At 32.7% G+C, this 15,389-nt stretch overlaps 1 protein-coding gene across 1 annotated transcript in view; it reads left to right on the plus strand.

Moving 5' to 3' along the window:
* The window catches only part of LOC117101410, a 37,470-nt gene that overhangs the window by 9,117 nt on the left and 12,964 nt on the right, over positions 1–15,389 (plus strand). The window contains exons 5-11 of the mRNA XM_033241389.1: positions 1,362–1,472; positions 4,423–4,744; positions 6,903–7,107; positions 7,499–7,566; positions 8,790–9,359; positions 9,484–9,732; positions 9,979–10,088. Coding sequence (XP_033097280.1) covers positions 1,362–1,472; positions 4,423–4,744; positions 6,903–7,107; positions 7,499–7,566; positions 8,790–9,359; positions 9,484–9,732; positions 9,979–10,088 — 1,635 coding nt within the window. The remainder of the gene's footprint in view (positions 1–1,361; positions 1,473–4,422; positions 4,745–6,902; positions 7,108–7,498; positions 7,567–8,789; positions 9,360–9,483; positions 9,733–9,978; positions 10,089–15,389) is intronic.

Below are 15,389 nucleotides of genomic sequence, written 5' to 3' on the forward strand. Positions count from 1 at the left end.
AAATAATTGATTCAATGCAAATTTATAAATGTCATATAAATGTACTACCTACAATTTTTAACACACAATATTATATTCAAAAGTTAATAATTCTTGATTAAGAGAAATAAGTTATTATAATACCTTTCCCTTTGTTGGTGTTATTTTATGTTTATTTATTCGTAACAATATTTTACGACGAGAGTGACCTGTCCCGTGAGAGCTGATCGCAAATGACCGTCTTGCTTCTATGTCTTTAGTTTTTTGGAAACAAATTGTTTTTGGTTCTTATGATGTAATCTTATCTAACGAACACTGTTTGGATTTTTATCCCTTATTTCGGCTTTAGGTACGTTTACTTCTATGTTGGCATTGAGGCTCTAAATGAAATATACAATATGTATATATTTCTCTGGATTGAACTTTATCATATCGTAGCACCTGATTTAATTGGCTTTTTATGTCATTTCTATCTTATTTGGCTAATTTTTATGCATAATAAAAATTTACTAGTTAAAGTTTCACAATGGCGTAATAATGTTTATAATTTACATGGGTGATCGTGTAGTATCGGTCTGCTTTGATTTGTTAATAGCATGCGATAAAATAAGTCATTCTGATATTTGCTAAAGTGGCTCTCATCATACGGGATCGACGGCATAATGCTGCATTGTTTAAAGTCCTACCTGACATTTAGAATACAGTGGGTTTTTTTTTTGTCAGTTTCAAGCAAGATACATTAAACCATGCTAACTGAATTGTGGTGTACCTCAAGGATTAATACTTGGTCAGTTGCTGTTCCGTTGGTATCGCTCTTTCAGGCATTTATGCAGAATAATACGACAGCACTGCTAAATTATCATGTTTACCCATATAAAAAAATATTTAATAAGCTACACTTAAGGGTAAGGTATCTGCAGAAATGTGTTTAAGAGATGTGCAATCGTGGTTTTCAAAGAACATGCTTTGTAAAAATCCAAACGTTTTATGGTTCAACATAAAAGTAAAAACTCAAGCAATACTAAACGTTGATTTAGTGCTGGTAAACATTTTAGAAAGATACCCATCACACAGGTGACTAAACATTGGTGGCACGGAGATTGTTTCTTAAAATTAAGTTCAAAATGCAATTTTTATTTCTAAGAACACTTTTCAAAGCAATCGCATAATTCAGTCAGTAAAGTTTTATCAACATCACAGCCACCGCAGACAAATATAATTTAAACAATTAGATTATTGTGCAAAAGTACGGTATATATACACAAACCGTAAACTCTTGATAGTAATAAACTAGCAACATTCAATCCAATCATGTCTAAACTCAGAGTAGACACGGTAAAGACCGGTTTAAATGTAATAATGTTCTTTGTTGATTTCATTAGATAATAGTTGACGTTGATCCATACATGGGAACTGATATTTCAAGTGATGGAACACTGTTTGTAGCATTGCTTTCCGAAAGTGAGAATGAAACACCAGTGTTTTATTTTAAGGTGAGATTATATTTTTTAGATATACAGTATAGGGTTTAAATAAACGAAGCATAAAGCAAAGTGTTTATGCTGATTTATTGATAATTTATTATGAACATGTTTGTCACTTATAAATTCTGAAATACTTTAATTTAATGACTTCTTGACTAATTTTTATTAAAATGGCCTCGGTTTTTTTTTTCTTAAGTTCTAACACATTAATTGTATAGACCGTTTCATAAACCTTTTTAGAAATCAGTGTTAAACAGACTTACTCTAAACAAAAATGTATAATTTAAAATTACAACAGGCAATCAGGCAAAACCAATGCTAATTGGTTGATTGTCTGAAAAGTTGAATCTTATAAAGATGCTCTTTTGATTGTACTTGGGAAAAAATGACAACGAAAATAAAGATTGGTACGAATTTATTAAACATATTAGAGCGCAAGTAATGTAAAACAACATAACACAAGCAATATATCAGCATTTAAATAATTCAAACCTATTATCAATAGAACCAGCATTCTAGAAACAAATAAAAAATTTGTAAACACAGGTTGTGTTGTTGTCTTTTATAATGAATAAATAGGCATACAATTTAACAGTGTCGTTTGGAAAAGAAGTCATTGTATGTTGGAATAGTTTTTGTTTAAAAGCATTAAAACATTTATTATTATAATATGATATAAGTAAATAAAAACATAATGTATTACAACAATAGTTTTGTTATCACCACCGTCGTCATTAGAGGGGGAATACGATTGTTGAAGGTTTCGAACCAATAATAGAGATTTTTCGGTATCTCCGTCGAGAACTAATCCACAAAGAAAATTTCCTGTTCTCGTTATCCCGTTTCGCATTCCTCGAGAACCAAACCCTTGGTGGCAGCACAACATGTTGCTACAGCCGGGGTAATCACAGGGAATGGCCAGGGCTTAGCCAGTAGTACAAATACATTGTTTATGTGAAACTTTGCAAATGAATTTAGTTCATTTGCAAGCAGTATTATAATGATTCGCAAGGTAGTATACAATAAATTAATATAGAATATAATAAAATTTTATTTAACTGTTGCAAATACATGCAGTTTCTGGCTCACGATCAGTCGCATGGAATCCAGTGGCTGAATATCTTGTTGCGAGTAGCTGAAAATTAAAACTAGGCCTAAACTGGTGACGTCATTTACAAATGTGTGCACTTTCCCCGGCGGATTGGTTCTCATCGGAGTTAACAAAAGCTTTCTAATGCCAAATGAAGACCTCTGCTTTACAACAATAATATTGATTTGGTGTCTCATAACCTTGACAAAAAAATAATATTAAATAATCGACGTTGAACATTATAGTAACAGAATTTTGCAAAATAAGCTGATAATTTATGTTGCCTGTACAATCAATTTTATGCAAGGTTAATCAACATTTGAAGTTTACAAAACGTTCGGAAGTTGCAAGTTCGGTGGTCTAGTGGTTAAGACATCATGCTAGATACCTGGAGGTTGTGGGTTCAATTCTTACCCGAATCGCTTGCAATTTTTTTTTTTTGCTAGTATTTGGAGACGTACCGAGTATTCGGTACGAAAACACGTCAGATAGGGCAAAACAGCACTCCTATTCTCTGGTTTAATTATTAAGGGTATGTTTTACTTTTAAATATGACTTGATAATAAATAATTATAGCACAAATTCAAAATGACGTATGGATTGTTGCGGATCAAACATGCACTTGCAAATTCGCGGTTAACCATTATATACCGGTATTTAACAATTGCTATATATTATAGTATAATGTTTTGTAATCATTGAAAAGCAAGTAAAAGCCTGCAATTTTCCCGGTGGTGGTTTCCTTTGTGTATAATAGGACTCATAGCTTGTTCATCATTAAAATGTTTAAACCAAAATTGTCAAGTTTTAATGATGCGTTGCGAACATTTTTAGAGAAATTGTTTTTTTAGGTCAGTGAAGGAGCTTTTTTTGTTTTTGCAACTGTTAGGTCTTCTTTGTATTATTGAATAATTTAATGAGTATGAATAAACATACTATATTTACAATTTTGGAAATTGATTCAATGTACTTTCGTTTAACTCTAAACTTCACTTTTGGCACGACAGTACATATCCTAATAGTAAATACAGTATTGGAGAATTTTATCTTCTTTCTGTCGTTTCTACCCACACTGGGTTAATGTCGGTTTCTGACATGTTCTGCATGTTTTCCTTGTATGCGATATTAAAACTACCTTTTAACAAAATTAAAATGAAGAGTTAGAATGTTTTTAAGGTAAAAGATAGCTTCCAGACATTTTATGTCATGTAGAATATATGTCTTGTTACACCTGGAAATGTTTAGATTTTACTATATATGACTTCCGTTTTTTGGTTTTTTTAAATATAAGATTGTCCCTAAAAATAACATTTTCTAACTCGGTGGTTTCACATTAACCGGTTTAAAGCAAACATTACATGATTCTTTACAGGTCTTGAATTTGGTTGCATGTCTTTACTGACTAATAGCTCAATGTTGCCAAGAATTTATTCTTATTTTATAATTTCGTTTTTCGCACAGTTAGTATAGGCATGAACGTGTGAAAAAAGCAATCAATCAATCAGTATATTTAAATTGTATTCAAATATTAAAATCAGTGTCAGTCATCGACACTGTACAATTTCTAACTATTCACTTTCGGAAGTTCCAGTATGAATAGCTTGTATTGGGTACCGTACTATCTTAACTATAACTCATTTAATTTTATATTTTAAATTAGTTAATTCATTCATTCAACTTCGAACATTACGATAGAAGACGATATTTCTCAAGCAAAATATTATTAAGAGCTACACTAAATAGTGGTCCAAATATCAGTAAGTACTATCTCTAATTGAAAGACGTATAAGATTACAAAAGAAGAGGTCAATAAGATAGCTGTCGTTTTAGTGACACTCAAAAATCTCAATTTGATATATTTTCTTACAGATTTCATACCAAAACGGCGATGGAAACACGAGGTTTGTGAAGAAACTGACTGATATCTACACTATGGGATTGAATCGTCAACTGGTCTCCCTTTCTTTTCTACCCGATGGTTTCACAGAACAATTAAAACTTTCTTATTCAAAATGTTATCAAAGAGGTGCCTGCCTAACTTTGGAGACTACCACTCTTATCAATAATTGTGATAAGGAATGTATTAAAAAATACGCTAATTGGAGACAGACAAGTGACCAGGATAGAAATGATAACTGTGAAGTCACATACATAGACAGTGTAATCGATCCTCTGTATGAGCAATGTCTAAGTAAGTAAAACCATTTTTTATGTATTTATGCCTCCACCGGAACTTAAAAACGGGACCTTTCGCTCACTGTGCGAACGCCCTACCAACTCGACCACAGCACTTTGATTTAGTTGCGTCCAGTAGACCCAAAGGGTATTTTTTTTTATCTTTCTAAACATGTTCAAGGGAGTACATACCAATAACACTACTAATTGGTGCACTCAGTAATGATCAAAGATCTGAAGATACACCCTTAACTGTACGTTGGTAACAAAACGTTTGATCTCTCGGAAGAGGTACTAAATAAGAGATAATAAGTAAGATAATTTTTAATGATATTATATAGCCTACAGTTCATTATTACTACTTATTGATAGGCTTGGCACCGTGACTTCTGATGATTAGTGCCTTATATATATATATATATATATATATATATATATATATATATATATATATATATATATCTGTGTGTATCATATTTCAAGACTTTCAATTTAATACTGACAGTGGCTATATATTTACGATGGACGTTGTTTCACTATAATACATGCATAATGCAAATTATACATCAATTCCCCTCCAGGACGGTCTTCTTCTTTGCAATGCTTTCTTGAACTGGATCATTCTACTAAGTACACCTCATCTGTTATTTTACCTCTAGCTGAACTGGTACTTACTTCTGCCGTATTTAATTTCAACGGAAAGTACTATCGTCAACTATGGGGAGTGAGCATGGGAAGTAAGATGGCTCCTAATTTTGCTTGTCTTTTTATGGGTCATTTGGAACACGATCTTCTGCAATCATTTAAAGGGGAAAAACCGGATATTTTTATAGGTATATTGACGACTGTATTGTCAATACATCTGGCTCATTAACTGAATTGAATGACTTTATAACCTACGCCAACGGCTTCCATCCAGCGATAAAATTCACTTATGAAATATCCGAAAAATGTGTGCCATTCCCCAACATCATATTATTCATCGGTAGAACTGGTTTTTCTACATCGATCTACTACAAGGACACCGATGCCCATACATATCACAACTACAGTTCTTCACATCCTCCGACTTAAAAGATGCCATACGCTATTCGCAACTGGTTAGATTCAGACGTATCTGCAGCGATGACGATGATTTCGACAATAAAGCTACGGAAATGAGATAATTCTTCAATGATCGGGAACCTTATTTACTGAATTCATTGTGAAAAATGTTATATTGGTGAAACCAAGCGTAGATTGGGAGATAAATTTGCGGAACATGTACGTTCTATAAAACCAACACCTGGACACACCCAGTTGCTGCTCATTAACCATACACTTTCTGACATAATAGTCACCGGTGTTAAGATTTGTCACAGTTTATAAATATCTCGTAAGAAATTAAAGGAACGAGTTTTTTTTTCAAACTTGGCACTCTTACACCTAATGGTATGAACGCATCGTTTAGGTTTTTTAGGTAATTATAAATGGGTATAATTTATTAGATATAACACGCATTATTTGTTACAACGCCTGCTTTTTTTTTTTTCTTTTTCATATGATTTTATGCTATACTGTGCTTCTTACACCATAATACTTGGTTAACGCTCTCTAATGTGTTTTGACTCCATTTGAGTGCCTGGCCCATTGTTCTATTGTTTTATTTATGTTCTTTGTTTATTACGGCGCATGAGCTCGTAAGACTGCTTATTATCGGTTTTTTGATTGGATGGTCACGTTATATCTTTGTTAATGCACAGCTACAAATTTATCTGTTTTTTGTCACAGCTCTTTAAATCTGATGATGGTCTATGCCCGAAACATCTCGTATCAAATAAGTTTCTACTGAGGCAGATTACAACCGTTTTGTTTTTGATTTTATATCCTGTATAAAATAGTTTCGCGAAAAGAATGTTTATTATCTTTAATAATACCACCACAATACAAATACAGTATATTTGTTGTATAAAACAAAGTAAAAAAAATATTTATAATCAATCAAAACTATTCATTTCTATCCTGTAAAAATACGAAAATATATGTTGGTATTTGACTGAAAATATTCCTAACCAAAAACTTTGAAGATTATAGGTTTGATGATGATACAAGAACTCTTCACTAATAACCACTCAGTATTGGTGGTATTTCTTGTATAATCGGTTTTATTCCTTTTTTTTTTTTTTGTTGCTTAGTTCAACCATCTATTACAATGATCAGTGCCAACATGAAAGTCAACATCAAAGAAAAACGAGTAGTGTCCTTGTATTGTGTTGCAAGCGGAGCGCCAACGCCAACAGTTCAGTGGGTAAATAAAACCGAGCCTGACAATAATTTTATCGGCGAGCCATCTAATTCACAAGTAATCTATCAACTAGCAGACATATCTTCAACGACAAGGTATAGACAAACATACATATTTACAATTACCACCACGGCCTCAACCACCAATATTTCCTTGATATACATAAATTTTGATGTTGAAAAGTGTCAAGTAAATTACAAGATGTTATGCAACAGCTATGGTTAGGGTTCATTATAAGTCAGTGTATTTTGAAGTAAAATTGAAATTTAATAATCAAATGACAACGGCAATTTAATATTTTTTAAAGTATGAGAGTGCTATTTTTACCATTTAAATTAGAGCGTTATGCTCTAAAATTTCGACTTAAACTATCAGAAATTCTGGAAAAAAAAATTGCCCCACCCTCTCTACTTTTAACAAATAATCTAGAATCTATGTAATGTTTGCACTTTTGTACTCAATATTTCTGTGTGGTATTACTTATAGATTTGCTTGTCACGCCGAAAACGTATTAAAGGAACTACTAAGTGAAGATGTAGTAATCTCTCTAGAAGGTAAGATAAAAAATATTTAATTATATTTAATTATTTTATCATCAGTAGGTTGGTTGATTTTATAATAACAATAATGATAATATTGATGGTGATAATGATGATGATGATGATGATGATGATGATGATGATGATGATGATAATAATAATAATAATAATAATAATAATAATAACATAGGGATTCTTCTTGCAACATTTTCGTTTAAGAGCGAGAATAGCCTAGCCTAAAATTGTAAAATTGTTAAAGTAGAACAGTAATACAGTTAATAATACTATTTAAGAATCAAACAATGCATAAAAACCAAAGGTTGGCCTATTAATTACTCCTCATAAAATCAGCCAGTCTAAACAATAACAAATGCTTCTGAAGGTCACTTCGCTGCAGTGAATATGAGCCGATTAAATTTGATTGTTTTGTTGCAAAAATGTGGCCTAATAATTCGTATGAATAATATGATAATGATGATAATAATAATAATATTATTATTTTAGTATTCGAAATTTTTTTTGATTTTTTTTCCTCTGGTGTTTAGCGAAATCATCACATAGGTGACTTTAGCGCGATCTTTTTCTGAATTAACTAGCAGCATCAATTAAATTTAAAATAAATAAATAAATAAAATAAGTGTTTGGTTATAATAACGTACAGATTAGTGTGGTCGCCTTTTGAGACTTGTATATACTGATTTACTGTGTTAAAGTTATACGATGTTCAATTTTCACATTCAAGAAAAAAAATTATTTGTGAACAAAAAAGTGCCACAAATTGAGCATCATGAACGTCCATTAAGCCGTAGTCCTGCCCATTTGCAATTGAGAACCTGATGACAGTGGGATACTGTTGTCGATGACAGTATTGGTTTATGTAATAACAAATGCCGTGGCTAAAGATCAGCTACCAGATCCGTTGTCGTCCGAGCCTAAAGATCCGGTTAACGATTCGTTCAACAGAGTAGTAAGGATCAGGCTCAGGACCCGTTGTTTTAAAGTCTTAACGATCCTGTACCTCTGTGATAATTGTCATTATTGCCATTACTATTATCAACAATATTCTCAAAATTGTTGTCATTATCGTTTTCCCAGTCGTAATAACCACCACCTTCACATATAATTATAGCCTATAAACATTGATCATTTATTATGGAAAGTTGAATAATAATAGAAAAAGCAATGGGATTTAAACACACGCATTTTTAATGTATATTTGTTGTGTTTTTATATTTCAGATCCATTCTGTACCGATTTCTACAACTTATCCCAAGAATTTTCAGTTTCAAATTCTGTTTGCTATAATGAGACAGTAGAGAAACTTTCTTTAAGCAATGAAACGTCAGATGGATTGACTTACACCGGTTATTTGTATGGTAAAACTGTACTGTTCGGTGCTTCATTATCCTCTTACTCGTTCTCATCTAAAGAACAAATTTGCTGTATAGTATTCTCTATAGAAATGGTAATCTCAAACGTAATGTCCGGTGCTGTTATTTATAGGCAGGTGTTTGACGGAATAATAAACAATCATAATAGCACTCCAATACATTTTTCGTTCGACCAACCAATCAAAATTAACTCTACGTCTCGATACGAATTCACTCTGAGTATTACAGAACCAACACATCAGTTGAATAGTGACATGTTGGAAGTAAAATGTATAACTTGTTCCACTGGGTCACAAGAATGCCAGCAATTCATTAGGGATTGGAATGGACTAATCTCCAGTCAACTGAATGCCGGATGTGACGACATTGACGCCCAATACAGAGCAGCTGAACTTTGCTTTGCGGAGTTTTTTGGTGGTTTGTATTATGTTTAAAATTGCATTTTAGCTGATTATATTCAGTAAGTGTATTTTATCTGTATATTTATCTAAGTAGCCTAATTTTCTGTGCCTCAGATAACAATTTTTGTTTGGTTTTACAGATCCAGAAGTAATCCGTCACCCAAAATCTCAAGTTAATAATGTTGGACTGACTTCAACTTTGGAATGTAATATAAGGAACGTCGAGTTTTATAATTGGTATAAGAATGGTAAACGTATTCCTAGCAGTGGGCCAATTTATACTTTACAGCTAGAAGAAGAGCAGGATCAGGGTGATTACATATGTCTAGGTTTTAGATCCCAGGACTCAAAGGAAGTGACATCGAACATTGCAACTGTTTTACTCAAAGGCAAGTAAAATACTGTTGTTGTTTTTTTTTATGCCAAACAGTTAGAAACATTTTTTTTTTTATTAAATATTAATTAATCTGAAACAAATGTATTAAAAAGTAACTGTAGTGCAATGACATGAGTTTCCATATTGACGTTAGTTTTTGTACTAGTACAAACAAATATTTACTGAATATAATGTCTAGTTGACCAACAACTGTAGAGCTGGTCGACATTGTTTTCTAATGTTTATATTTTTCTCATAGGTACATCTACGTTTAGAGTACATGTTAAATTCCAAATTCCTTACAAACAAGACTATAAAGACAAAGAGAGTGAGGTATTCAAGAACTTTACGAAAAACTTAGAAACAGCAGTAAGTTTAAAGCCTTCCTTACTTAATCTTTTATTATTAGGGTTGATTTCAATTACTGTACTACGATTTACAAGTAAATAATTGCTTGTTTGTTGGCATAAGCATTTACATGTATATGCTTATGTGTATGTAAGTACAGCATGTTTGTAAGCCTATTTGTTTTTAGCATAATATGTATATTTCATATGATTTCATATCAAGTTAATCTATAGGTATTCAGGAAAGTATATGTAATGTGGATTTAATCAAACGTTTGTCAGTGTGGCCGAAAAAAAAGTCCTTTTATTTCTTTATATATAAGGTATAAGGCCCAAATTTCTACACACATTTTTATATTTCTTTCTGTTTAATTGATTAACTTTATTACAAAACTTTACAAAACGGATCGACGTTTTGTGTCCATTTTAAACCCATTTTTACAAAGTAATTGTTTTACGTCCAATAGCAAGTACATGAATGGAACGAAGCAGTATTAACTAATTTTTTGTAAGGCTTGGACAGTAGAGCAGTTGATAGTTGTGGAAAATATGTAGTGAGAGGGTTTGACCCAAGACATTGGGCTTAAAAGACATCCATCTTAAACACCAAACATTCACTTTCACCCGAAGTAATTATTTACGAAGCAGCATTAACTAAAAAAAAACAAAAAAAAAAACACAATTTTTTAAAATGGTGCTAATCATCAAACTTGTCAATCCTTTGGTTTCTTTTTGTGTACGTTTGATATTAATTTTGTTCAATTGATCTTTAGAATGAATATTTTTCTTGATAATTTTATTAAATAAATAATACCGTACATTGTCTCCCCCACCCAAACAATTATTGATTGTTTTTTTTTCTACCATAATTCAACCAAACACGGTTCAGCCATACACGTCATAGCTTTCTCCTTCTTCCAAAAACTTTTACACACACTCTGTTACTCCGTATTTGAAAGACTACCTTACTATACAGGTATTATGTTTAGTAATAAAGTATCCACATGGGCATTCGGTTATCAAGAACTGTGTGGTGTTCAACAGTGTTTACTGTAGTGATCTTTCTAGAACAGATCTTATATTTATTTTTATCTTTAGAGCTCATGACTCATCCCATCATTCCTCCATACCGGATTTACTGGATCGATCATAGTGTCTAGCTCCCGAGGGGGTATAGACACAAAAACCGCTTATATCTAAAATAGCACGCGTCACTGGCACTTTAGCAGCATGTGCAAGCGACGCATTCGCTTTATTAAAAACTTTGTCCATGATGAAACGTCTCTTTGTTATTTTATTTTTTCCCATTTCCAAACGACTTCGCGGCCCTCCAAAAATGTTTCGCGGCCCAAATTTTGGACGCGGACCATAATTTGCGGAACGTCGGTATATACATATGGAGGCTTCATGATTAAAAGTTTTTTTCCAGGATTGGTATGTTGGTCCAAGGTTGTCCCTGGCGCGGCTGGGCTGCTGGGCCGAGGCTTGGTGCCTGGAATCGTAAATAGGCCGTGAAGTAAAAAGTTTACTAAAAGTTTTACTAAACTAAATATCAAACACATATTCAGGAACTTACTCACTTATTACTAATATTTTACAAATACTTTATAGCCACCTTATCATGACACTTAATGGTATGCTAATTTTCCAGTATTGAGGCGAGAGAAAGCTTGCTTGTTTAGTGTTGCTGTGATGTTTAAAAAAGGATGCAATGGATAACTTTCATTTTGGGTGGTCATAAATTCATTGTCACAAGAGGATTCAAGCAAACCAGGCAACAGATAAAAGCTCTAAATTATTACATTTTGCACCATAAGATTATCACAAATTGGTACTGCATAATGTTTATTGTTTTGATTATGCACTGTAGGGAAATAACAGAATGGTATTTAAAACTTGGTAGACTATTGCAAAGGAAGTGAAATGTAAACACAGAAAGCCAAAATTAAGCTGGAAAGGGATCATAATAATAATATGATACAGAGCCATAAATTAGGCCTAGCCAATACACAGCGTATGAATGCACAATGTGAATCTAAAGATGTTTGCAGATGATACAAAGGTATTTACCCGGCCCTATGAGTGGTTAATGATTCAGAAACTTCACAACAAAATCTGGATAGTCTTAGCAAATGGTCTGTTGTCTGGCAATTTAATATATATAAATATGGTGTAATTCACGGTGGCACGCAGCATGATAACTGTCACCTACCTACAGCATGAGGACTGGGGAACAGACAAAATTTTATTGTTGGAAATTAAGAAAAAAAAACCGGCCTTATATGGGTGGTTAATGATTGAGAAACTTCACAAAAAATTCTGGATAGTCTTAGCAAATGGTCCGTTGTCTGGCAATTTAATATATATATATATAAATATATATATATATATATATATATGGGGTAATTCACTGTGGCACGCAGTATGAAAACTGTCACCTACCTACAGTATGAGGAGTGGGAAACAGACAACAGACAAAATTTAATTGTTGGAAATAAAATAAAAAACCCTTTGCATGATCTTCGATCATAGCTTGAAGTTTTAGTTAAAGTGTTGGAGTAGCTGTCAATTATGCAAAAAAGGAATGTTGATCTCATCAAATTATATTTTTGAAGAAATGTTCACACCTCTTTCCTAAGCACTTGTAGGAATATACCAACTGTGTTTGGAGCCAATTTTGGAGAATTGAAAAATTATTTCATCTATTACCCAGCTTCTTTATGAAACCCGACATACAAAGTTAAGTTTGCCAACTTTTGCCTTTCGACGTCTACCTGTGGACATGTTACAAGCTTTCAAGATTATGCACGGCCTCGATCATATACTATACAATCATTCACTAATCTCCGTGAATGAATCAAGTATAATCCTACGAAGTCACAATGTAATGATTCAGAAAAAAATATGCCGTAACACACTAGAATAATGTTTTATAAACAGAGTAAATACATGGAATATTCTTTAAAATTCGGCTGAAAATGCTCCCACTATTAATAACTTCAGGACAGACGTCGTGCCTTCCTAATGAAGAAGTGTTGCAAATTCACATATAATCCTTCTTACAAGTTCCAGTAAGAATTTTTCCTTAACCAATATTTTTTTAAATAATGAATTTAAGCCTATGCAATTGTGTTTAATAAGTTATGATGGGCAAAAAAGGACTTATATTAGGGCCCGACAAGACACATGTGAATACAAGACAGGTGGATAAGTTTGTTGTATAGAAATGAATAAAATTAAGAGATGTATTGTATACAATACTTCGCCATTCCAGACAACTTTGAATTAGGTACTTTTGCATGCTTTGATATTCAATGTAGCTTACCCTTATATTTTCAGTTGGAAGGTGAATTAGTTATCCCGTTCAGAATGTTCGTCTCAAGTATAGAGTCTGGAAGTGTCATTACAGAAATGGAGCTGTATTTCACAGACCAACTTCAAAATGTATCAGCTATTAATGTGATGATAAACGACTCTTTATTATCATTACCAGAATACGAAACTGACCCTAGCAGTATTGTTGTCATGAGTATATGTACGTTTATTTTCATGAGATGATTAATTTGAGTGCATATTTTGTCAGTCACATTTTAGTAGTCGAATAATGATATAAATCTTACTGTTTTTTTTTATTTAATCACCTATTTTCTAATATTATTTCTATAGCGATCTGTGTTGGAGAGGATGTGTTCCAAGACGGAATTCTGTATAGTTTCCTAGATACTTTGCTTGGCACAACTGCAGAATCTATGCAAACTTGCCCTCTCTTCTCAGACCAAGGTTTGTGATAAATCTTAGCTATTCTTAGGTCTTCAATGACTAGAAACTAATTGTCTAGAGCGAGTGATTTTCGGGCCTGGAATCATACAGTTTTACAGACTTTAGTGGGTCTTATTCTACGCATTCCTACAAAAAAAAGTAAGTAAGAAAAAGTCTAAAATTGTATTCTGTTGCAGAACAATCCTGTTTTATTGCTATTTTGAAAAATTAAGATTTGATAAAATTACAACAAAGTGACGACGACGATGGCAAATAGTTAACAATGATGACAACCATAATGGTTAAGATAAAAATAATCAGTACTAGCACAAATTGAGGTAATCCATACGATATGGTATTTTCTGAAGACAATTCTAGAAGAAACAACTGCTTAACACGTCTAAGTGGGGTCTTTAATTTAGGGTAAACAAAATAAATATATTGTATTTAATTTATATTTGCCCTGTTTGCAGGATTTATTGATTACTTGCTTTAGACAGTAAATTTTGTATTTTATAGGTATTACAGTTAGTTTAGCAACACGTTACTGTGGAGGAGATTTTGTATCGGGTGCTAGATGGAGTCACATTAAACCTTTGGACTGTGGAATGGGAAACACATCAAGACAAATTCAAAATATAAATGAAGTAATAAACTTACAATTTATGTTCGATAAGAAAGTTTTTGAAAGTAATAATATTTTATTTGAATAAATATTTAGAAAATTTCAATCCACCGCACGTAAGCGATACATGATATACTTGTAATGTTTCAATTACAACGACTTTACACTATTCTAGATAGAGGTTACTAAAAACAACGTTGCAGCTGTCGCCGATGCACTTGCAATTACTACAAACAATGCTACTAATCTGGATAAAGATGCCATTATGATCGTATCGGACATTTTAGAAGATATCGTTGAACTTAAAAGCTCAGACGAATCGGTAACATTCTTTTTATTGAACTAAAATAATTTATTCAACGAAACATTTGAACAGTATCTGTAATTTTTAATATACAGCCGTTTAGTTGGTTGCTGCTACTTAAGGTTTCTAGCTTTACTGTTAAAATGTGCGACACTTTAAGCCTGGTTTCCTGTCGACGTAAAGTTCAGAATTTCTTACGATTCATACGATTCTTACGACTGTTATGAGTTAAGTTGGACAAAAACAGCCGCGTCTTGATCGTGCTGGGCCGCAGACAAAATAAGCCGGTTACGATTCTTACGATAAGTTGAATTTTTCAAGCTCGAACGGCAAAGCCTCTTCTAACGTCGTCACATGCATGTTACGTATGTTACGTCAAGTTGAATTTTTCTTTGCGACTGCGATATGTTAACATTTCTCACTTCCTGTCTGGTATCCTCATTAAAATTACCTGGCGAGATTCGAGAACAATTTTCACCGTTGGATTTAAACAATAGTCTAGTCCTGTAGTACAGGGCCTACAAATCTCGATTTGCTAACTTTCTCGTTATCAATTTTAGTGTTTCGTTCTCAAAATATCAATTTGGCCTATATTGTACTTTGTTTATTTCATTTCACCTTATTATATTATGTTT

The sequence above is a fragment of the Anneissia japonica genome, unplaced genomic scaffold (genome assembly GCF_011630105.1).
Source record: "Anneissia japonica isolate Jap-2015-1 unplaced genomic scaffold, ASM1163010v1 scaffold287981_len1045443_cov154, whole genome shotgun sequence".
NCBI lineage: Eukaryota > Metazoa > Echinodermata > Crinoidea > Comatulida > Comatulidae > Anneissia > Anneissia japonica.